At 42.6% G+C, this 24,455-nt stretch overlaps 1 protein-coding gene across 1 annotated transcript in view; it reads left to right on the top strand.

The window, feature by feature from the left end:
* MND1 (meiotic nuclear divisions 1) overlaps window positions 1–24,455 on the top strand; it is a 937,304-nt gene that overhangs the window by 100,239 nt on the left and 812,610 nt on the right. Inside the window, exon 2 of the mRNA XM_044063493.1 lies at window positions 195–260. Within this exon, the coding sequence (XP_043919428.1) occupies window positions 195–260 (66 nt within the window). The remainder of the gene's footprint in view (window positions 1–194; window positions 261–24,455) is intronic.

The raw sequence follows: 24,455 nt of genomic DNA, 5'->3' as shown, positions 1-24,455 counted from the left end.
GCATTTTAGGTTCTGTTAAGCTATGGATAAGCAGAAATTAGATATGCAAGTCTGTATTGTTCTCCAGAATGTAAGCCAAATAATGTTGGATGTTCTGTAGTAGCTGTATTGCATCAGATGATTTTATGCAGTTGAATAAACATATGTAGTAGGCTGTATAGGTATTAAAATATGTTTCAATGTTTGTTTTTTAGTCTAAGAAGAAGGGATTAAGTGTGGAAGAGAAAAGAACTCGTATGATGGAACTGTTTTTTGAGAAAGTAAGTTCAGTTCTTTACTGTTTAATTATGTGATGTTCGTAATGCTAGGATTGACAGCCCTATATTTGAACATTTCCATGCAACACATAATGGGTTGATTGATTCATTGTTTTTTTGTGCTTTAGCCAAACCTAATGTACATTATGGAGGAAATTTTCAGCAGAGTTTATTAAATCTAGAAAGTAGATTTATTTTAAAGTTTGGCACTCTCAAACCTAAAGGTCTGAATTTGGAAGTAAACGTAAATATTTAGTAATAAAAATATTTAGTAATAAAAATATTTATTAATAAAAATAATAATATTTATTATTGTTTGAAATTAATATTTTGTATTTTGTACTTCTAATAGTGATGCATTGTACCTGTATTGTACCTGTTTTGTACCTTTAACTCTCTGGAGTTGTATCATGGTTTTAATTGAACTTAATTCAATTGAATTATTGATTGATTGTTGGGTTGCACTAGTATATAAAATGCACCTGGTACTTTGATGTTTATTCCTTTGAAGGCTGTTGAGCCGAGGTACCGGAATAAATCTGTTGTATCCTGTATCCTGTTCCTGTGGTTTGTTTTATTACTTTTGCTGCTTGCTGTTGGTTGCTGTCTAATTATGTAGTCCATCAGAAGTCGTATTTGTCTACAAAAATGTTTAGAGGCTTTTGTGCTTTAAATATGACTGCACCATTCAGGTTTATTTTGTGGCCTTTCTTTTCATTGTGGCCATCTGGAATAGGACTGGGACATGGGTAGTGGCGCAGACAGAATGTCTGGGAATGAGAAGTAAACAAACAATTAACTATTGACCATCCCTGGAGGGAGGGGAGGTGGACTGGATTAAGTGGCCAACTCCATCTGCCTGTCCTCAGAGATGGGGATAGGTTTCAATCACAGTTTGGACACCCTCTACTGGCAACTGGAGGGTGAGTTTCTTACAGTTATGTACACTGCTTCATACAGGCATGAGAGTATCATGTGGTAATGCACTTAGTGTCATTTATGCTTTGCCTTCCTGAAACAAGGCAGTTCTCTCCTTCCACGTTTGCCATATTTTGACATCCTCTTTCCCACTTCTTGCCTTCTTTATGGTTGTGACCTCAAAATAAATAGTGCCAATAAGGATATCTTCCCTGTACAGGAAGGATTCACCTGCTGAGAGGGTGATATCAGGATTTTGCTGCTCTCATTTAAAATAACAGGTAAGCTTGTATAGGGAAGAATAGTTTATTGTGGCCTAGCTTTTCCTGGACGAAGGAAACACTAAGACTTTTAGCCTGAAATGTTACTGTGATTTGATAAGTTAACATTAAACAATGTAATGGACACTTGAACAGAGGAGCTATTTTAGATGTTTATTGTCATATGTTTCATTACAGCTGAAACTGGTCTATATTACTTTGTCGAATGTTTACTTCAGTGAATGTTCACATCCGCAAGTGGTTTTCCCAGGGAACGGAGCTAGTTGGCCAAGTTCAGAAATTTGCCCTTTTCCCTACTGTAGTGCAATCTCGGAGTTGGTATAAGTGGGGGGTAGGAGGCACAGCCCCCCCACTTGGATGGGTTTGATATACTGCATTGTGTATAAATTTGAAGTGTTGGCCAAGTAACTCTGTTTCCTGGGTAAACTATTCATGGATGTGAGCTTTCACTGTTTTGTGTTCGTTGAACAGAATTCACTTTAGTGAATGTTTGACAAGCAATAAAGACCTACTGAAACGCTAAACTTCATTCAAAAAGGAAAGAGTGCCATCAGTGATCAGCAAAATGTAATAGATATAATGCTGTGGTCCTTTATGGATGGATCCTTGGCTGGTGTTCCTGATCTACCAGAATTTGGCACATCTGTCTGTAAATTTCCATGCATGGGGTAGTCTGCTTACCTGAAGTAATGCACATTGTAACTTAACATCTCCAGAGCTACCATTTTCTTCTTGCCATTTCCATAGTTCAGTTGACTTTGTGTTATCTGTAAAGTTCTATGTAAAGGCCTGCAAAGTTGTTTAAGGGGATGATTCCTTAGGCTGCGCCATCACAGTCCACCAGCATTAGTATAACTGTCAGATTACCAGCAGATAGAGACATTGATTTTTGTCTCTACTATCTTGGGGGGAATTGCATGACACTGAAAACTGCCACAGGTACCCAAAAGACAACCCATCTCTTTGATATTCGAGGCAGAGTAAGTTGCTTGTTTATTTTGTGAAAATGGTGGTGATAGTTGAGAACTGTTCATATGGACGCCAACCACCTCATGTTTATTTATTTTATTTACTACTTGGTAACTGGGTATGTGCGTAGGTCCGAAGACCCTTTTCAGCCATAACCCAAGTGCAGAAACAAGAATACATTTTTTTATAAGACTAGATTGGAATAGATTCATAAAAATATCAAATATATACAGCATGATAAATTTTGTAGAGAAGGAATAAGAATTGGCTACATTTACAGTGATACAGAGAGTTAATTACAGAAGTGTTAAAGTTTTAAATGCACATTAGACATATTAATAATCATACCAGATAACAGGTAGAAAGTATGTTATATACACTGTATATAATTTAAGTATCAACAACACAACAGTCTAGAAGGATTGAAAGGTTAGCTAAGAGCAGGAATATGTTGGCCATTGGTGGAAAAGTGTTATAGCCATTATCCGTAAAGCATTTACAACTAAACCCATTGCAGAGATATTTAGAGAGAACATTTCTGAAGTCAAGGAATGATTCATGAACCCTTATTTGTGATGGAAGTTTGTGCCATAATGCTGAGCCTAGTTTGGGGAAAGCACATCGACCTATTATTGTTTGTTTTAAAAGGGGACCTGTTTGTGCGATAGTCTTCTTACGTGTTTCTTAAGGACTAAATATGATCCCTGAAGGGAGTTTGCATTTCAAAGAAAGACAGTAGCCTTCTTTTAATATTTTGTACAGAACAGCACTGAGCGGGTAGGTTGCCCTTCCAGTTACTAGGCTCCATTTCAGGCTGTTCAGGAGGTTGCAGTGGTGAGTTTGAGTAACTGTAAGAAGGGCAAAAATGCTAATTTTATTTTCAGTAATGTGTAGCTTTTATTTACTGCAAACAGAGTGAAAGGTAATAGTTGTCGACCATATTCCAACTTTGGGAGAAAGAAGTATTTGGCAAAGACAGTATGGGCAGAAGGACAGAGCAGGCGAGAACTTATGTCAGAGTTTTAATCTAGAGAATATTTATTAATGATGATGTCCGTGTAAGTTGAGAAGTAAGGGCTAAGCTTATCCTCAAGTTAAGTTAGAACATTGCCACCGGGACAAACACTTGGACAGCAGATCAACCCTGAATCTCCTCAAAATACGTCTGGTGGCTAACCATCTTACTGGACCCTGTGGATTATAAGCTTGCTATATACCAGCAAGAGCTCAATTCTTAACCAATTCACAGCTGTTTTCAAGGGTGTTGATATTATCAGGACAGCCATGCTTGACTCCCACTCAAGAGATTTATTAGGTGATTGGTTAGAGCTTATGGATGACAAGCCTGATCCTAGAGGCTAGTTTATACAGTTGTTTAGTCATTCTTGCTTACCCCCATCCATGACCAAGGGTTTTCTTACAAAGCCTCATCACCAGACATCTACATGCTGGTAAACCTTAGCAAAGGAACATCCATTTGGTCTTTTCCCCACTAATTCTTGCATAACAGGACCTCAACATCAATCAAGCAAATGTTTAATGTGTAGTGGGAGACTTAGTTGTTGGAGTGGGAATGTAATGTTAAGTTGCTTTGTCTGAAGCTGCTGCCAGGCCAAGTACAGGGGGTCCCTAATCACATGTTGATAATGACTAGCATGCAGCCCAGGGCTGGATCCATATTCCCCAACTTTTGTTGCTGCTCTGTCACATGCCTTCCTCCCTTCCCTTGTGTGAGCTAACACTGATGTATGAAGAAGGGGTTGGTACTTTTTTTAACACCTTTATTTAATTATCACTTAAGACATAGACATGTATTTGTATAAAAGAAAACAAACCATGTGAACAAGTTCCCAGTTACATAAAGTATGCATCACACATGTTCGTTTTTATAATTGTCTTCAGTCCAGCATTACACAAATTGCTTACTTCCTGCCTTCCCTTAAACCTCACTCCTCCTCCAGATCATTATTCTGCATGCATTATTCCCACAATTTCCATTTATCTTTGTATAGCTCCTGCCCTTTCTAAAGATCCCACTTCTAGTTCCTTTATCTCTGTTACAATATTCAGTACTTCAAATGCAGCTAGTTTAGACTTTGATTTCCATTTACTAGTAATTGCTTTTTTTTTTGAGAGCCGGCAAAATTAAACTTAACAAGGCCTTACTATGTCTAGGAAATTCAGATCTTATGTGCCAGCTGAAAAGAATCATTTCCTTAGTCACACTCGCAAATATTTCTAACAGAGTATTCTGTAAAGCAGTTTTGAAGTATGTAAACAACTTACACTTCCAAAACATATATTCCTAGTTTCCCTTTTCTTCCCCATCACACCTTCAACATTTTCCATATACCCAAGGAAAAAAAAATCTTTGGAGTCTGCTTGGGGTATAAAAATACCTATGTAAACACTTCCAAGCAAAAATCATAAATCTTCTGTATGTATATGTTGCATACTTTGGAGATGTACATATGACCTACCTTTGTTCCTTTTTAAATTGCTTATCCAGTCTCTCTCCAATTTTTTCTAACTTCCTCTGATTGATTCCTATAGTTTTTGTGCAATGTTTTACATGTCGTACTAATTATCCCTTTTTTAACAGCGGCTTCTGTTGTAGCTTCAGTTAAAAACCCTACCAGAGTAAGTCTTCCACTTAAGATCCCATCGCTTTCTCTTTGCCTGCACTCTATTAACAATCCCTAGTAGGAAAGGCAGTCTGTAGCCTGCATCCAAACGTCTTCTTGGCCTCTTCCCATTCTTTTCCGTTCCCTCTCTAGATATTTACCAGTTTTCTCTAGTAAATTCCAGTCTCCTCTTGTCTATTCTGTGTACCCCTTATTGCAGTCATCCCAATCTGCAAAGTCTCCCTCCTCCATTCTTGTGCTGATTTAGTTCTTGGAATACTTTTTGCCATTTTAGGAATAATAATATTCTGTGTGGCTATTGTTGCTCTGCCTAAAGGTCTGCATCCAAAATCCCACTCTCTCCTTATTTCTTGAATTTCCCCGATTTCATCACCATCCCTTTCTGCTTTGAATTATAGCTTTCTGCTTGTGTTTAGGGGAAATATATATCTATATATATATCTATATATCTATATATATATATAAGCCTTGATTTTGTAGCTCTAAAATATCCCTTCAAATTCAGTACAACTAAATCACCTTGTTCTACTGGCAGGATCAGCCTATCCCACTTGACCCTTGCCCTCTTCCCCTCCCAGATAAATCCCTTCAACTCTTTATTAATTATTGTCCACAACTTCGCCTCTGGATGATAAAAATATGCCTCACCTGTATATAAAACTAAACTTACTAAAAACATTTTCATTGCTTGTCTTCCTAGCCATATCCATAAAAAGAGCTTCCAGTTTCTCCATTTTTGTATCATTTTTTGTTTAGTCTGTTCCCATATATCTTTAGCTGCCATAATGGAAGCCTTTTTAATTCACACCCCTAAATGCTTCAATTTATTGTGTCCCCATAAATATGGGTATTGCTGAACCGATTCATGTGTGGGTACATAATTTACAGATATAGCCATTGTTTTTACCTTCATTAATTTTATATTCCGAAAAGACTTAAACTGTCTCAAAATGTTCCACAACACTGAAATATGCTTTGTTTGGTTTTATCAGGTACAAAATAATGTCATCTGCAAATAAAGCTAATTTTTCTTGATTACCATACCATTCATATCCTTGAATTTCTGAGTCCCTTGTTTTTTTTTTTTTATTTGCTTTATATTTAGAGCCATTGACAAAGAGGAAAGAGGACAGCCCTGTCTGGTTCTTCTGTTCAGACACAACTTATTCTCTAATCCCTCATATATCCTCCTGATTAACCTTATTATTGTATCAGAGAATGCAAATGCTTCCATTGCCCTACTTGTAAAGAACCAGCTTACTCTGTTGAATGCTTTCTCTGCCCACCAACAGCAGAGGTATTTTCTTATATTCTGCTTCCCTCTGGATTATTATTCTCTTAATGTTGTCAAATGTTTGCCTCCCCGCCACAAAACCATGCTGATCCATGTCTGTCCGTTTTGGCAACACTTTTGCCATTCTTTTAGCTATTGTAGACATAAACAGTTAATAATCATGGTTTAAAATTAAAATAGGTCTATATGAGGCTGGGTCTGATGAGTCTTAACTGTCTTTAGATATTATAGTCACCACTGTAATGTTCTGTAACGTTGGTGCTTCCCTCCTTTTAAAATACTGTTAAACAATACCTTCTAGACCTTTAACACTTTCTTCCCTCCTAGCTTCTGAACTTCTACAGAAATACCATATCTTCCAGGAGACTTTCTTCCAGAATGATTACATGTCACTGTTTTTATCTCTTTTCCTAACTTAACTGTTAATTGCCGAGTCTCATATACCTCTAACCTTGGCATACTTAAGTCTTCCATAAATGTTTGCATTTGTGCTCTTTTGATTTCCACATTTGTCTACTTTATACAAATTTTAAGATTTCTGAAATATCTCTAATACCTCTACAGAGTCTGTGATTATTTTTCTTGTCGTAGGCTCCCTAAATTTGGCAACAACTCTTTCTACTTTCTGTTACCTGTGTTGTGCTAAACATTTTTCTGCTCTGAGTTATTATAAAAAGTTGCTTAACAACTGTCTTTCTAAACTCCTGCTTTATTACCCAGATACTTCCTTATTTTCTCTTTAGAAGTTGAGCCACCTCATGTTCACTGAGATTCCCCTTATTCTGCAGTACTTTAAACTTTGTCAGCCTCTCTAAATAATTATTATTATTTCTTAACCATATGTCTTTTTCTTTTATTTCTACCATATTTTTAAACTCCACTTTTGTTTTATCCCACGCACTAGCTATAACTTCTGAAGAAATTTCCGTCTTCACTAATAACTCCTGAGTAATTTCCACTACCGATTCCTTAAATTCCTCTCTCTCTCAACATATTTGTCTTAATTTTTATTGGTGTATATCTAAAATAGTTATTGAATTGTGCTGAAGCTTTCAATTAAATGCACGTTCCTGTGAAAAGAATATCTGCCTAGTCTATCCCAGTTAATAATATCTGCCTAGTCTATCCCAGTTAATATATTTTGAGGAATAATATGTAAATTCTTTCTGATTTCCTATTACTGGATTTACTTCTTCCATACCAACTATTTTCATTAATTTCTACAAGACATCTACCTATTTTTGTTGTATTTTCTATTCTAGGCCCCCAGATATATTCTCACTGCTACAAATATAAAGTTCTGGTCCTCGCGTATAAGTAATATTCCCTGCTGAAAGCTGAGTATTTCTCCCAAATTTTTCTTAAGCTCCACAGTAGCAGTTTTAGGCAGAGTATAAATATATGACAGCATAATTTTCCTTCCTTGCCAGTGGCCCCTTACTACCACAAATTTGACAAGTGTTATCTTATTTGCCCTCATCATTCAATAGTGGTGCTCCTCTAGCAATTAGTATTACTACTCCCCTTTTCCTTTGTCCCTTGTATTATAGTAAATATCCAGTCAAATTCTTTCCAAATGTGTCTCCTCAACATTGCTTTTTGCAAACTGCATTTCTTAATATAATGTAATACTCTTTCTTTTTATCTACAGTGGATATAAAAAGTTTACACAACGCTGTTAAAATGCCAGGTTTTTGTGATATAAAAAAAAATGAGACCACAATAAATCACTTCAAAACTTTTCCCACCATTGATGTGACCTATAACCTGTACAATTCAATTGAAAAACAAACACATCTGTTAGGGGGAAAAATATAAAAAATAAAAAACCTACAATAAGCTGGTTGCACAAGTGTGCACACCCTTAAACTAATACTTTGTTGAAGCACCTTTTGATTTAATTACAACATTCAGCCTTCTTGGGTAGGAGTCTGTCAGCATGGCACATCTTGACTTGGCAATATTTGCCCACTGTTCCTTGCAAAAGTGCTCCAAATTTGTCAGATTGCGAGGCCATCTCTTGTGCACAGCCCTCTTCAGGTCGCCCACAGATTTTCTATTGGGGATATAAGCCTCCCTGATATATCTATTAACGACAATGGAGACTGGGTTGACAATTGAATCAGCAGCCATTTTTAGGAATTCATTAGGAAGATTGCAGAGGGGGGGACATGGCTTTAGCTTGCACAAGAGGGATTTGATGAAGGAAGTGGAAACTGGTTGAAGGGAAAATGTGAAGTGACAGGTAATAGGAGTCTGAGAAAAGAGTAGAGGAGTGATGGAGGGACTTTCTTAGTGATGGAAGCTAAGCTATGCTATCGATGAAGTAGGAGTTAAACTGAGATGTGTCAGGGGAGGTACTATCACAGTAGGGTTGGGGGAGAACTGACTTCCTTGGGTGTAGGATTTTTTTGATAATGTGCCAGAAGGTTTTTGGACTGGATTTGTGCTGATCTTGCGGCTTTGCATTGAATTTTTTTTTATCTAAATTTAACCTGTTTCTTTACAAGGTTACTCAGTGCTTTGAAATGCTGTAAAGCATTACGAGTCTTATATTTTAGGCAAGTTGTCCAAGCCTTGTCCCCTTTTTTGCATGAGTGATCTGGTATAGACATAAAGCCAATGAGTATAGTTGTTTTTGACTATTTTCCTTCTGGTGGGAGCTAAACTGTCTAAGGTGTTTAGGAATGTAGAATTAAATTGTTCAACTGCATCAGATAGCAGTAGGTATTTAAGGAAGGACCAATTAATGGAGTTTAGTATATTTGTAAATGCCTGCTGGTCAAAATTGGATAGGTTTCGTACTGTTTTGTAGGTATTTTGTCTGCCTGAATGAAAGATAAGTCTAGCTGTGCAGATGGGGTGGTGATTACTGATAGAGGCTGGAAGTGTTTTGGATTTAGAGAAATTGCTAGGATGGGAGACCAAAATCCAATCAATAATTGAGACATTTTGGTTTCCGGAACTGGTAAAGGTTGGGTGAGTAATTAGTTGAGACTATCTAAATAGGTTTATGCTACCTGTGGGGAATTGTAAGTTAAGTTTCTGCCAGTCAGTGTTGAAATCACCTAATATTACTGATTCCAGAGAGAGATTTTTTTGACACCTATGATAGAATACTTTCCAGAGTTGATAAGTTATTGCCAGGCGGTATGTATAAAGCTGTAATGCAGAGACTTATTGTTTAATTTAAGGTAGGTGATCTGTATTTCAACTTTGTCAAAGGAGGGTATGGATTGGTTGTGAGAGGTTAAGGAGGTAGAATCAGGATATATTACTGCAACACCAACACCGCCTCCTTTTCCTTTGTCAATCAGCTCTGAACATATTAAAGCCAGTAGAAAGTACTTTATCTTTTATGTGTTGGTTAAGACAGGTTTCAGTGATTAATAGTATGTCAGGAGATTGTGCAGTTATCCAGTCATGCAACTCAAGAGATTTTGTTGCACATGCTGTGTGTGTCTACTGAGATAAATTTAAGCATATTTTGTGAACCTGGACTAAGGGATCATGATGGGAATTGAGTGATGTTGGGACCAGGGTAAGGGTGGATGTCACCACAGCGCTGGAGGAATTTCAAGATTGTATAGTAAAGGTAAGATTTAGTTTTGGTTAACTTGTCAGTAATTTTTAATGATAAACAGGTATAACTGTGTCTGAAACAGTTCACTTTTAAAGAACAGTATATTGTCTGTGTGAGATGAGCAGTGATGGCGGGTCTATATCACCATATCGAATGGTGATAATGTCGAACGCCAAAAATATTGGAAGTTCACAAGAACGAACTTGTGGTTTTGGGGTCACGGTACAGTGAGGATTGGGATATTTGCCATTTCCTCACTGTAGTGCGACCTCAGAGCCCCCCACAATAGCAAGTTCGTTCTTGTGAACTTTCGATATTGTCGGCGTTCGACATTATCACCATTCGATATGGTGATATAGACCCGTGATGGCTAGGGAGTAGTAATTTGTGTTGTTTGTGTACGAGGTAGTGTCTGTAGGTGAGCTTAGCATAGGTCGTACAGGGACTAGATATAATGAAAGTGAAGAGAGGGAGAAGAGCATTAGTGAGAGGAGAGTAAGGAGAATCATTTTAGGCTAATGATGATTATTAGAAAGGTAATCAGAAAAGCTACCTACGTGGATAATTGGAGGAGAGTAGTAAAGTTTGTAGAAATAAAGGAAGGGGGAGTCGTATGTAGATATGTAGTTAGGTGACTTCATCATCTGGATTTTGAAAACTCAGCGGCTTTTACCAAATACATTATCTACATTGTGAGGGGATTTGGGTCAGTTCACTTCATTTCCAGTGTGACCCACTATAAAGAAACATAACTTGAAGTTGGTGTTCTAAATGACTATGACAGCATCTAACTTAATTGTGGAACCAACCCAACGATCTCATGATTAAACCATTACCTGGTCCATTTTGCATTGTAGCTCCACTGTATTTAACTACCCGACCTTGACCTGTCAAGGAATTTAAGTTTTCTATTTCTAGTCGAGACTAGATGCTTGCTCTATACTTGCTTCTGTGGCAGGGCAGTGCAGATGATGCCATGAACATATGACATTGATGTATAGGCAGGCATTGCTTACTATTGTTGCACCTTGTTCAGTTTCATATATAGCCAGCATCCATCCAGTGATATAAATCAGTGTGGTACTGAGTATTATATACTTTAGAGAAATAACTAGTTGAATGCTGAAATGACTTTGGAGAAAATCTAAGCTGCTGGAGAACAAGCTCACACTGAGTTTTACATTTTCATGTCAAGCTCAAGTTGATGACAGTGTAGTGTGATCTTGACTAAGTCGAAGTGACCTGCTGCACTCCTCTGGGTTGTAGACTTTATACAGCTTAGCCTATTTTGTAACCCAGAAAGCCATTTCAACATGTAGCTGAGTGCAGCTGCTCATTTTAGTTAAGACTGCCACCAGCTGATTATGTACTGTTAATGGTGTGTCCAAGGACGTTGATGTACTCTTGAACTGGGAATCTGTTAAGCAATTCAGAAGTGACTTTCAGATTCCTTAATTGTATGGAGTCAGTATCTGGTTGCCCTGTTTTATTTCTTTTTAATCAGATTTTTTTCTCAGATTCAGATGCCCACCGTATTTCCCTATGAGGTAAATGTTGTATGACCCATTTCTCTTTTGGTGAGAGGCAAGGACTGGGAATGTTGATCTAAAAGTCACTGTGTGTGTGTCTATAAATGCTTAAAGGCGTTGGTGTGCTTTGAGCTTTAGTAAGGACATGTTACCTGCTTCCATGAATAATGTAATCAGAAGGCCGTGACCCCCCCCCCCACCTTGGATGTAGGTGTCTCAGTGGGAATTGTGGCTTCCACGAGACATTTTACTGTGGAATACACAAACCGGCTATGTGCACCCAGTCTTCCACTTGAGAGAGAGAGAGAGATGAGCATGCATGGCCTTGTCATTCCTTTTCTACTCCATGCCCAGCTCGTCCAATGCCTGGGCCGCTAAGAAAAGCCAGGATGTCTGCGGTGTAGGTCGAGCTTTATCCCTCTATGCCATGCAGCCCTGAATCTTTTTATTCCCTTGTTACCAGACAGCCGTTGTCGTCCTGTCTGTAACCTCTGCACCAAGATAGAGGCAAGTATTCAGGCTGCCACAGGACTAATGGTATTTGGAGTCCAGCAGTGCTGCAATCATTGACCTACACATGCTTCAGCAAATGGATTTGTCATCTGGCTGTAGTACACATGATGCTCTGTGGGCAGTTGTTCTTGACCCTTATACTAACTGCTGGCACACCTAACCTCTGTTAGATGTCAGGCATGCAATGGACTGGGCTGCCTCTGCCCTGTTGTGATGGGCAGGTTTGTTTTGGTGTCTCATTCCCACCATTCTAATCCAGCTTATCTAGTGCCTGGGTCTCTAATTCCAGGTTGTCTGGATTACAGGGAAGGATTTATCTCTCTGAACTATGGAGTTGGCTGCATTTATCACATTAATGTTTCTTTGAGGGCTGGTAACTTTCCATCATTACTTAGGAGAGCTTGACTCTGATGCTGAAGAAAGCATCTACTTTATAGCTTTCTTGGTAATTACCCATCCATACAGGTTCATAGGTTTATACTAGGATAACCACCAGGATCATTATAAGCCTAGCCACATGATCCAGCCCAATTTTTCCCTAGAGTACCTTGGATTTCCTATATGGTAGGGTTCGTTAGTGAGGAGGTAAACAAGGGTTATGGGGGGATATGTTCATAGGTTCTTAGATTCATAGGTAGGTACAAGGCTATCGTCCCAAGGGCCTGCGTAAGCCAAGAAAGTTATTTTCCTGTGCCACTGCCGAGCAGAGGCACAGAAGTGATCCCCGGGGTGTATTTCCTATTTCCCATCCACTCATCAAGATTTTTCTTGAAGAGTGCTAATGAAGAACTTTGCTTGACATAGATGGGTAGCCTGTTCCAGAGTATGGGAAGTCTCTGGGACAGGAATTTATCCCTCCAGCATGTCCTGTTTATTGTGGTGACATGGTTTAGGTCCCTAGAGCATGTAGCTCGGAGGGATTGGGATTTCTTTAGGTGTAGCATGTCCAACAGCTCTGGGTTTGACATAGCTTTATATGTTGGGCAGAGATCACCTCCGAGTAGGCGATATGCTACAGAGTAAAGCTGGAGTTTTTTGACAGTCAGTGTAGGGCAGAGGCTAGTAATCCTCTTTGTGAGGTACTTCTGTGGCCTTTCCAGCTGCTGCAGATGTCTTGTGCGGTACATTCCAAAAGGGGTGTTGTACTCTATAATGGGTCTAATGGGTGCCGAGTAGAGATGAACAATGACCTCTTTTTTTCCTGGATGAGAACCCTTTTATGATGTGTGCCACATAGAAGGACTTCCTGACTACTGTGGCGATGTGACTATCAAAGGAGAGACTGTCCACCTGGGTCCCAAGGTCTCTTATCACACATTCGGTGTTAAGTAGGTTGCTGTCTATATGGTAGTTCATGGGTACAGATTTTTTACCAAAGGGGACACTGCACTTTTTGGCATTGAGCTTGAGGCCGTGGCTCTGACACCAAGCGTCTGTCTCAGTGAGGCCCTTCTGTAGGATGTCCACATCATTTGGGGACTTGACTATGGCTCCTAGTTTGCAGTCATCTGTGAACTTTGTTAGCCAGATGTCTTCTGTGTTAGCCTGTACTTCAGAGAAGTAGATACCAAACAGGAGAGGTCCCAGGACTGAACCCTGTGGTACTCCACTTGTATGTTTACATAACATACATATGTATATTTATTCATTAGAGATATGGGGACCAGACCAGAGGTGACTATGCAATCTCTTATCCAGTGATCAAGGCTTTGTTTGAATAGGATCAGAGATTAACTCTGTTTCACATGTATGAGTATCCTGTGCTCTAGTGCGGGGATCCTTTGAAACTCATATCGGTCTCTATAGCACATTCTTTTTATGTCACAGGCAAGTTTAGGTCCTTGGAGCTAATGTTCCTGGTGCTGTTTGTTTTGCAGATGTGCAAGGGATCAGTCAGAGCTGGGTCTAAGGATGCCTTGTATGCCAGGCATAGATTGCCCCTCAATAACCTGTAGGTGACTGAGAACAGAGATGGGCCTTAAGGCAATCTGTGTAGGACAGGGTGTTCATACCCTGGATTCTCCTGCTGAGGCACCTTTGAGGACATTTAAGCTATTTCAGTTGCCTGGTTAGGTAAATTGCTGAAGGGGGCATTGCACTCCATGATGGGTCTGATAAGGGCTGAGTAGAGTAGTACTGTAACATATTTGGACCTGGATGCCATACCCTTTCTTATGTGTTGGGTGACATAGAATGATTTTCTTACCATCTTGTCTACATGTTGGGGTAAGGTCAAATTACTGTCTACATATATCCCTAGATCCCTATCTCCCAGGTCAACTCTTAGGGGTGTTTTATTGATGTAGTAATTAGCTTGGGTAGACAATTTCTGAAAGGGCTCTATAATGCACTTCTTCACATTGTGTTTTAATTGGTGACTGTGACATCAATCATTTGTTTGAGTCAGACATCCTGTAGGATGTTGGTGTCATGGGGAAATCTATGATAGCGCCCAATTTACAGTCAGCTGCGAACTTGGCAAGCCAAAGGCCTTCAAATCAGAGAAGCAGGTGCCAAACAAGGAGCAGGGCCAACAGAAAGCCCTGTGGTACTCGGCTGGTGACCATTCTGGTGGAAGTTGTCTCACCAATCCTGATTTCTTGGGTCCTGACAGCCAGGTAGCAATTTCAGTGGGTTATCTAAGGATTTATAAATAATGTTGGGAGTTTATCAAAAACACCTGAGTGGAGTATTGCATCAATTGCCCTGGCCGGGTCAAGGTAGGTGGTATGCATAGTTTTCTTCTCATCCATAGCCTTAGTGGCCCTCTTGAAGAAGTCTTTCAGGTTGAGTAGGCAAGACCTTCCCTTAACAAAGCCAAACTGGGATGAGTCCAGTGTCTGTTGATTTGCTGATGTCATTATTGATAATTTCCAGGATAATTGATCCCATGGCTTTGCATATTGGACTTAGACTGATGGGTCTGTAGTTCCAGGGTCAGTTAATGGTCCACCCTTATGGAGAGGGATTACTGTTACAGCCCTCTGTTCACATGGTGCGTAACCTTTTTTTTGGCTGTAGTTGGAGTGCCTCTAGTAGTCCTGCTAGGTCATGTTATTGGTTATTTAGGAGGCAACTGGGGATACTGTAGGGGCCCACTGAAGCAATGCTTTTGACCTTAGTGAGCACTGCCAAGATCTGCTCCCTCTTAAGGATTTGGGGATTTCCCACAGGGTGGTAGGGGGTAAAGTTGGAGCTATTAATTTGACACCAGCTCTACACACTGCTGAGTGTTAACTTTAAGGTTTCTGACATGAAGTAGGCCTTGTGATTGTTCTTAGACTGGGAGGCTATCCTGACCTCATGATTGGCCTTATTGGACTTTATTAGACCTCTTAGTTTTTGTTTAGTTGAATCGGAGAGCTCATGTCTCTGAGAACTGCTCTTTATGATTTGTCCATGGCTCTTTTTTTCTTTTGTTATATACATTGTTAAGGTTAGGATTACACCACTGGAGTTTGTTTTTGGTGTTAGATTTGAGCTTCCATCTGGTAGATGCAGCAGCCTTGATACAGCCATTTATATATTTGTACAGGGTTTCTGTGAATAATTCTGTGTAGGTAGCTGTATTCTTGGGGTTTGCAGAAGACTTGAATTTTGACAAACTGCCATTTAATAGGATGTCTTTTTTTAGAATAGCTCCTGTTAATGGTTTAGTTGGGTTTTCCAGGTTGATTTTTATTTCAAGAGAGACAGCTTTGTGGTCCGACCTCACCAATGAGGATGCAACACTGGTGGGGGGGGGGTTGGGTGCAGTGCTTTCCCATGTTAAGTACGAGGTCCAGTATGATCTTGGAGTGCATAGTATCTGGTCTGGGGTGTTCATGTTGATAGTCGAAGAAACGTTGCGCCTGTGAGTTACAGGCATAGAAGGGTAGTTAAAGTCTCTTATGCATATGCTGTTTGGTTGGATGTTGAGAGTAGTAGGTCTAGGTACAAGCTGTCGGCTTTGTTTGTCATAAAGGGTGACCTTTTGAGCTTGTAGTGAATTTTTTTTGTCTAGAGAGGCCTAGCTGTTTACTTTGTGGCAGAAAGAATCAGGCTAGTTTGATCTAGCTAAAAGCATTCCTGCAACACTGTTGTTTTTGATTTAGATATTTGGGCTAGTTGTGTTTTAAACCAGTTGTATTTATTTGCTCATGCTGTTCAAAGCTGCAGTGTGAGGACTTTTACCATTTGCTCTGCTGTGATATTGGAAAAAGATAATTGCTTACTTTCAACTGTTTCGGCACTTCTGTTTTACTGTACATCTGTGTAATCTGTGCAACTGTTTTTAGCCTCCTTTTTTGAATTTTAGAGCTGAATATCTGTTACTGTTTGTGACCTTTTGAGCTTGTAGTGAAATCTTTTGTCTAGAGAGGGCTAGCTGTTTTCTTTGTGGCAGAAAGAATCAGTCTTGTTTGATCTAGCTAAAAGCATTTCTGCAACATTGTTATTTTTGATTGGATAACTGGGCTGGTTTCTGTTTCTCTGCCTTTTAATAGCCAGTGTTTTTAATCAGTTGTACTTATTTGCTCAAGCTGTTCAAAGCTGCAGTGTGAGGCCTTCTACTATTTGCTCTGCTGTGATATTGGAAAAAGATAAATGCTTATTTTCAACTGTTTCTGCACTTCTGTTTCACTGTATATCTGTGTAATCTGTGCAACTGTTTTTTGTCCCACTCACCTGCCCAGGTGTTGTGGTGATCATAAGTCTTGGTGGCTTTGAGTTGCCCGCCTCTAGTATAAAGTTGATACTGGATACTCCCCCCAGTCACATTACATCAGCTCATTTCACTGTCATCCTTTTGCACAAAGGTGGAGCATCCACTGATGCAGGAAATCATAGACCCATCAACCTAACTAGCCTGATCTGCAAGGCCATGGAGTGGATTATCATGGACATCATCAACAAGGACATTGGTAACCTCCAGACACTTGATCCCACACAGTTTGTTTTTTGTCAAGGGGAGGTCATGCCTGTTAAGTTTGGTCGACTTCTTTGAGACAGTCACTAAGGCCATAGAAGAAGGGAAGATGGTGCACACCGCCTACCTTGACCTTACCAAGGCCTTCAATACTATTCCCCACTCAGGTATAATAGATAAACTCTGTCAACTTGGCATCAATCCATATGTTACCAGATGGATAGCAAACTGCCTCACTGATAGAACCTACCTAGTCAAAATAGGGGGAGCCACCTCAAGTAGTAGACTCATAACAAGTGGTCTACCCCAGGGATCGGTCTTGGGGCCTCTGCTGTTTGAGATATACTTCTCAGAGGTGCAGGCCAAATCTAGTAGGCTATGGCTGACCAAGTTTGCAGATGACTGCAAGCTGGGTGCTGTCATCAGTTCCCCTAGTGATGTGGACATTCTCCAAGAGGGTTTCACCCAAACAAATGGCAGGTGCCAGAAACATGGCCTCATACTGAATGCCAGAAAATGCATTGTCATCCCTTTTGGGGAAAATGATGTCCCCACAAATTATCACATTGATTTTAAGGACCTAAGTAAGTATGCAATTAGTTGTGAGGGACTTGGGAACCCATGTTGATAGCAAACTGACTTTTGACCCCACAATATTACCTCCATTGTACAGAAAGCTTTCTACATGGCTCACCTCATTAGTAAGGGCATCTCGTCCAGGGACAAGGTGGTCATAACATCCCTGTATTTTTCCCATACAAGACCATTATTGAATACAATGCTTCTTTCATCATATACCTCACAAAGCACATGCAACAGCTGGAGAGGCTACAGAGATTCCTCACCCAGAGAATTCAGGGCCTCAAACATCTACCCTACACAGATAGGCTAAAAGCCCTGCCCCTCTACTCAGTCTCCTACAGACTCCTCAGAGGTGACCTCTGTGTAGTACACAAAGCAATCTCAGACTCCGCCCTGATGGGACTGCTGTATATCCGCAAGTCAAGTTCCACTCGAGTAACCCACATGCAAGACCTCAACCTGGTCTGTGACATTAATAGGGCTTGTTGGCAGGACAGATTTGTGTCCCAGAGACTCCCTCTTTTGTGGAATAGACTCCCTCTCCATGTAAAGCAGAGTACCTCATTAAACTTTTTTAAGTGCAACCTGGATAACTGGATGGTGAACAGAAAATACACCCCTGGGATTCCACCTGTGCCCCTGCTGGACAGTGGCATAGGGTTCTGACTTGTTAGAACATGGGCTAAATTCTTGGCTAGGCTTGTAAGGGCCTCAGGGCCAATGGCCTAATAACTTCCTATGATCTCTAGCTACCCAGAACATTGTAAGGAACACTGTGGAGAAATGGACATGGATGAACTCCAGGGCATCATTCTATTTAACCAGCCTAGAGTTGTATTTGTTGCTAATGTAGATCAAGGCACCTCCACCTTTGGCCCCCGTCTGTGCTGCATTTAGTCTCTGTGTGCGGAAGGCAATGTAGCCTTGCACTGCTGGGAGTACTGTCTACAGCTTTAAGCCAAATTTCTGTAATAACATAGATGTCTACATCCTTCAGAGTGAGGAGAGCTTGTGGGGTGTGGAGTTTCTAATTCAGGCTCCTAGCATTGAGCAGTAACACCTTACGCTTGCTCTGAGGCTTTTTTGCTATGTTGGCAGTTGTCATTTTGACATGGTCTAAAAAAGGCTTTTAGGGGTGGATAACATTTTAGCCACTGTCTAAAAGCCCAGGGAGAACAGATGCTAACCATGTGCTCCCATTCTGATAGATATTGAATCGTCATGGAGTGACAACAGAAACTAAGACAGTTATTAAAATCAGTCATTTTCTCTTCTTACTGGGGCATCACCCTAGGTGAAGGTAGAATGCTACTCACTGCAATGCATGTACCTGTCTGCAACACCTGTTCACAGAGAGCCATAATGCACCTTTTAATATAGTCCAGATGAGGTATGTCTCATTTCATTTACACCCACATGTACTCTGATAGAATTATATTGGTACCTGTGGTGCAGTGACTTCCATGATATTGTGGATCCTAGCTCCAGATATGCAGCTAAACCATTATGTTTTCTTTGTCCAGCCTGGTGAATTGGGTAGCTGCATGCCATACAGTAGAATTCCCTATGGCAAAAGTACTAAGTAAAGTGTTTGGTTGGTTGGGCTTGTGTGTGGTGTTTGGTGTTGCTTTTGGTACAAGCTTTAGTGACTGCTGAGAATGGGTGTTGCCATTTGATGGCTTAGGAGGTTTTTGAGGTTTGAGGATGGATGTTGCCATTTGATGGCTTAGGAGGTTTTTGAGGTTTGGGAAAGTTTCTAAGTGCCTCAGGCTAAGAAGGTCTGTATATGTGGTGAGTGGTATGTAGTCTGTGAGTTCCTGACAACCTTGGTAGTAAGCGAGATTTTTGCCTCCAGGGAAGTTATGTATGTACATCTCTTGCCTACTCTATGTGTTTCTTTAAGGAGCAAAAAGTTGTCCGAGTACATGAGACAATTGCTGCATTGTCTCAGAATACCTATATCTACCTAGTTGGGCACAGAGGCATTAGAAAATTACAAATCCATGATGTTATGTGATCCTATCTCGCCTACATTCTGTACTGATGGGCTCGGAGCCGATCCTCGGCTCCGACTCGGCACGCTATACTATAGAGCGAAGTCTCTTATTGGCTGAGCTATTCTACATCCCAGGATGCACCACCACTGCTTCCCCAGATCTCGTTTGCCGCTTTACAGCAAAGACGTGGTCTCGGACTTGGCTGAGCTAAGTGTCTATTTCTTCAACAAATTTCTGTCAGAAATTTTTTGATTAACATACCCAAAAGCTGTTTTAACAGCTATCATTGTTGTGTGACTGATTTTTGACAAAGTTTTGTGGTAAATTTGTCTTTTATTTGAGGGAAAGGATCCCGTTTTAGTTAGAGGGGCCTTGCCCTCGCGCGTGACATATATTTTTTTAGTGAGTCTTGTTGAGTGTTATAGTTGGGCAAGTGATCCCGTTTTCTATTAGAGGGGTCTTGTCCTTGTTTGCTTCTTCTTTGACAGTTTTTGATAGAAAGTTTCCTTTTTTGGTTGTAGTGTTTGGGATTCAATATGTCGAAAGAGCACAGACCATCTGGGTTCAAGAAGTGCTCTAAATGCAGCTACAAAATGTTCATAATGGACTATCACTCTCTATGTGTGTATTGTTTAGGCCCTATACACCTTCAGGAGTCATGCAGCGTTTGTCACGCTTTTTCCTCCCGGGTCCTCCAAGAGAGGAAAAACAAATTGATTTTAAAAGGGCTTATTAAACCTACTTTTGAGGAGGCTTTATCTTCTTCCTCTTCTCCTTCGAAGAAAAAGAAATCGTCTGCTCCGACCAGCCCGTCGGAACCGGCCACAAAGAAATCTCGGCAGGCTTCTCCATCGGCTCCACGGACTTCGGAGCCGAGGGCGGAACGGTCTGCCTCGATGCCTCCAGCCTCGACTCCTCTGGCTTCGGAACCGACGGCTAGAGCTTCGAGAGGCGGGTCACCTTCATCGGCTCCACTGACTTCGGAGCCGATGAGAGTTGCCCACTCAGGCTCTTCCCCTTCGGCGCCGAAGTCCACTTCGGCTCCGAGGGAAATTGCTATGGTTGTGGAGTCTCCCTCGGCACCGATATTCATCGAGAAGATTCGGAGCCGGTCCCCCAGTCCTTCGGAACCAGTGGAGAAGTCGACTCGAACTCGTTCGATCTCTTCTCGGTCTTCGAGAATGTCGGATTCGGACATAGACAGGGTACTTCAAAGGCTGTTTCAGTCTCCAGTCTTCCAAATGTTGGTCTCGGCTCTTGGTTCCTTCTCCAACAGCCTCAGCACCGTTGGAGTCTGTGCTGGTGGAGCCGGTGGAGGTTTTCGGGTCGGCTCCGACCCTTACTCCAACCCCGCCCTTCGGGTCGGAGTTCGGTACATGGACCTCCTCGGTCGGCCCCGGGGGTGACGCTTCGGGACCGATGTTTTCAGTTCCGAGCCTCCCTCTCGGTGCGTCAGCGCCGTCTACTGTTGTGGCCTCGGGGGTCGGACCTTCCCAGGACTCTGGGGGTCCGGCCTTCAGGGCCATGAGGAGTGCTTTGGACAAATCTTCCTTGGCTACCTCCACCGTCTCTCCGGCACCTTCCCTTGGCACGGAGACTGGTTCCTTTGTTGTCCCCCTGTCTCAAGACAGCGGAGCCCTGGGGCCTGAGGTCACCCCCATTGGGGGTTCCCCCCTTCCTGGAGGTCCTTCCGAGGCTTCTTCGGAGGAACCTCCCAGGAAGAGACAGTGCAAGAGGAAGCACGTCGACTCCCCGGACGCGTCTCTCACCTCAGACACCGACCTCGATGATGCGGAGGGGTCCCCCAAGTCGTCCTTGGATGATGTCTCCTTTGCGGACATCTTAGAAATCCTGAAGCAACGAGGCGACTGGCAGTCCAAACCCCCTTCTGCTGAGGAATCGGTATTCCTCAAGGCCTTCGGGGCTCAGCCCTCTGCCTCCTGGGTGTCTCTGCCCTTCGATAAGCTTCTAGATTTGATCTCTCGAAGGGCGTGGGAGCACCCGGATTCTGTGGAACCGGTGCCAGCTCGCCCCAATAAATTTCTTTCAGCTCCCCCCGAAAAGGAATTCCTCTCTAAAGGTGTGGCTGTAGATGCCCTGGTGGTGTCATCTGCTACCCAACAAGATGTGGCAGAGGCGTCTATGTCCGTCCACCCTCCTAATAAAGAATCCAGGAGCATGGATCGGTACGGGAAGCGCACCCTTACTTCAGCAGCCTTTACTTTAAGGTCTCTGAATTATCTGACGCACTTCACCAGACTTCAGAGGGATCTGGTCAAGGAACTTTCAGATACCCTCTCTGGTAACCTACCTGAGCAGTTGGCCCAGATGGTTAGCTCTCAGCTGGCTACCTTATCATTATCGAACTCGTCCATGAGGCTCATTTTGTATGCGGCCGAGGGGGCGAGTAGAGTGGTGGGAACAGGTGTTGCTCTACAGAGACAAGCCTGGCTCCGCCTGTGTCACTTTGCGGAAGCCTTCAAGTCTTCCTTTGCCGACGCTCCCTTCGATGGGTCCTCTCTGTTTGGACCCAAGGTAAAAGACACATTGACCCGCTGTGAACAAGAGGGTAAGACCTTGACTGCCGTAGGAGCACGGTTTTCCACTCCCTTCAGGCCTTATCCCAAGGCTAGAAGGGGGGGAAGATGTGGTTCCGTAAATCTCAAAAGGCTTACTCCTCACAGCAGGGCGATCCCCCTTCTAGAGGCAGAGGAGGGGGAAATTTTTCAGGAAGATGCCGTCCCAGAGGCGGTGGAGGCCCCCGCAACACTGGAGACCGCGAGTCCTTTCATGGCTCTTCAACCTTCCAGCATCCCTGAAGGATTGCCCGACTGTGCAGCTCCGGAGCCAGTCGGGGGTCGTTTTTTGAAGCACCTAAAGGCCTGGGAGAGTATCACCCAGGACCGATGGGTGCTCCGAATCATCGCCGGAGGTTACACCATCCCTTTTTCTCAGCCCCCCCCCCCATCCCGGAAAATTCCGGACCCACCACCCAGTCAACGGGATCTCGCAGCCATCAAAATCTCAAAGCTGCTTCAAAAAGGAGTCATCCAACCGGTCCCCGAAGGCCAGACCGGATTAGGGACTTACTCAAGATTCTTTTTGGTGCCAAAAAAGACCGGGGACTTGAGGCCCATTTTGGATCTCAGCAAGCTAAACCGATCTGTCAAGAAGTCCAAGTTCCGGATGGTCACCTTACAATCCATTCTCCCGCTGCTGGAGAAAGGTGTTTGGATGTGCTCCATAGATCTCAAGGACACCTATTATCACATCCTGATAGATCAGGCGTCGAGACACTTGCGCTTCAGCCTGGGAGACGGTCATTTCCAGTTCCGTGCACTGCCCTTTGGTCTCACCACAGCCCCCAGGGTGTTCACCAAATGTTTGGCGGTGGTGACTGCTCACCTGAGAAGTCTAGGATTCCAGGTGTTTCCATACCTAGACGACTGGCTCCTAACTGCCACCTCCAGGCGTCTACTCTTACAAAACCTAGCAGCCACTATATCTTTAGGCAACTCCCTAGGAATCACCTTCAATTGGGCAAAGTCTGTGTTGCTGCCATCTCAGCGCATACGGTTTATCGGAGTAGAGATAGACTCAAAGCAAATGCGGGTCTATCTTCCTACAGAGAGGATAGAAACATTACAGTCTCAAGTTCGAGCCTTGCTCCTCAAATGCCAAGCCCCAGCCAGGATGGTCCTACAACTGTTAGGTTCCATGTCGGCCACCGTTCTCCTAGTCCCCTTGGCAAGGTTACATATGAGGATTCTCCAGTGGCTCCTGTCAGTCCAGTGGTCTTATCAGGATCTCCCTCTCAATCATCTCATTCTGATCATGGAGACGTGCAAACATGACCTTCGTTGGTGGCTTCTTTCCTCCAACCTAGATCAGGGGCGACCCTTTGTTCCACCTCCAGTGGCCACCTTGACTACGGACGCCTCCCAGATGGGGTGGGGGGGTCATTACCTGGGCAGGTCGGTCCAAGGCAAGTGGCATTCCGACGAGAGTCTCCTCCACATCAACATACTAGAAATGAGGGCGGTGCTTCTATTGCTGCAAGCACTACACGATTACCTTCCCCCGGGCATGATTGCCATTCAGTCCAACAACATGTCAGTAGTCTGGTACCTGAACAAGCAGGGAGGGACCAGATCCTACCCCCTTTGTGAGAGGCCATGAAAGTATGGGATTGGGTGATTGCAACCAATCGTTTTCTGGTAGCAACACACATTCCAGGGAGATCCAACGTGATAGCCGACAGACTGAGCAGAACTATTCTCTCCCCTCACGAGTGGTCTCTGAATGACAGAGTGGCAACTCAGATTTTCAGAAGATGGGGGACTCCTTGTTGCGACCTTTTTGCAACCCCCCCCTCAACACGAAATGCCAACAGTTCTTCTCTCTGACCCCAGTTCCGGGGAGATTCCCAAGGACGCCCTAGTCCAAGATTGGCCCACCGGCCTGCTGTACGCCTTTCCACCGGTTCCCCTTCTTCCCAAGGTGATCCAGAAGGCGATTCACTTGGAGAGCAAGATGATTTTTGTTGCCCCATACTGGCCTCGTCAAGTCTGGTTTCCCTTTCTTCGGAAATATGCACTGGACGGTCCATGGATGTTCTTCATCTCACATTGCTGCAGTCCTTACACTTGGGTAGTCCGCTGTCCTCGGTCGGCCCGAATATCAAAGTATAAGGCTGACGTCGGTCAAGGCGCATTTGACTGACATCAGGACGTCAGGGTACAAATGTGCATGACCGACGTCATATCCTCAGTCTTTTTTGCCGCATGGTCCGATGCAGAAGCAGCATTGCAAGTGCCGGTTGGCGTTCTGAGATTTTTCGATTTCGAAGTTTCAGACCGAGTTCAAAGTTGGCTAAGTACCCCGTTGGGGAATATTTTAGTTTTTTCTTGCCTCAGTGATTTACCGGATGTCAGAAAAAGTCAATAATTGCATTTCTTGTGGGAAACAGATACCGCATAGA

Source organism: Protopterus annectens, chromosome 2.part1 (assembly GCF_019279795.1).
Source record: "Protopterus annectens isolate FY-2018-M chromosome 2.part1, PAN1.0, whole genome shotgun sequence".
NCBI classification, from domain to species: domain Eukaryota; kingdom Metazoa; phylum Chordata; order Ceratodontiformes; family Protopteridae; genus Protopterus; species Protopterus annectens.
This window is presented reverse-complemented; position numbering and strand designations above follow the sequence as displayed.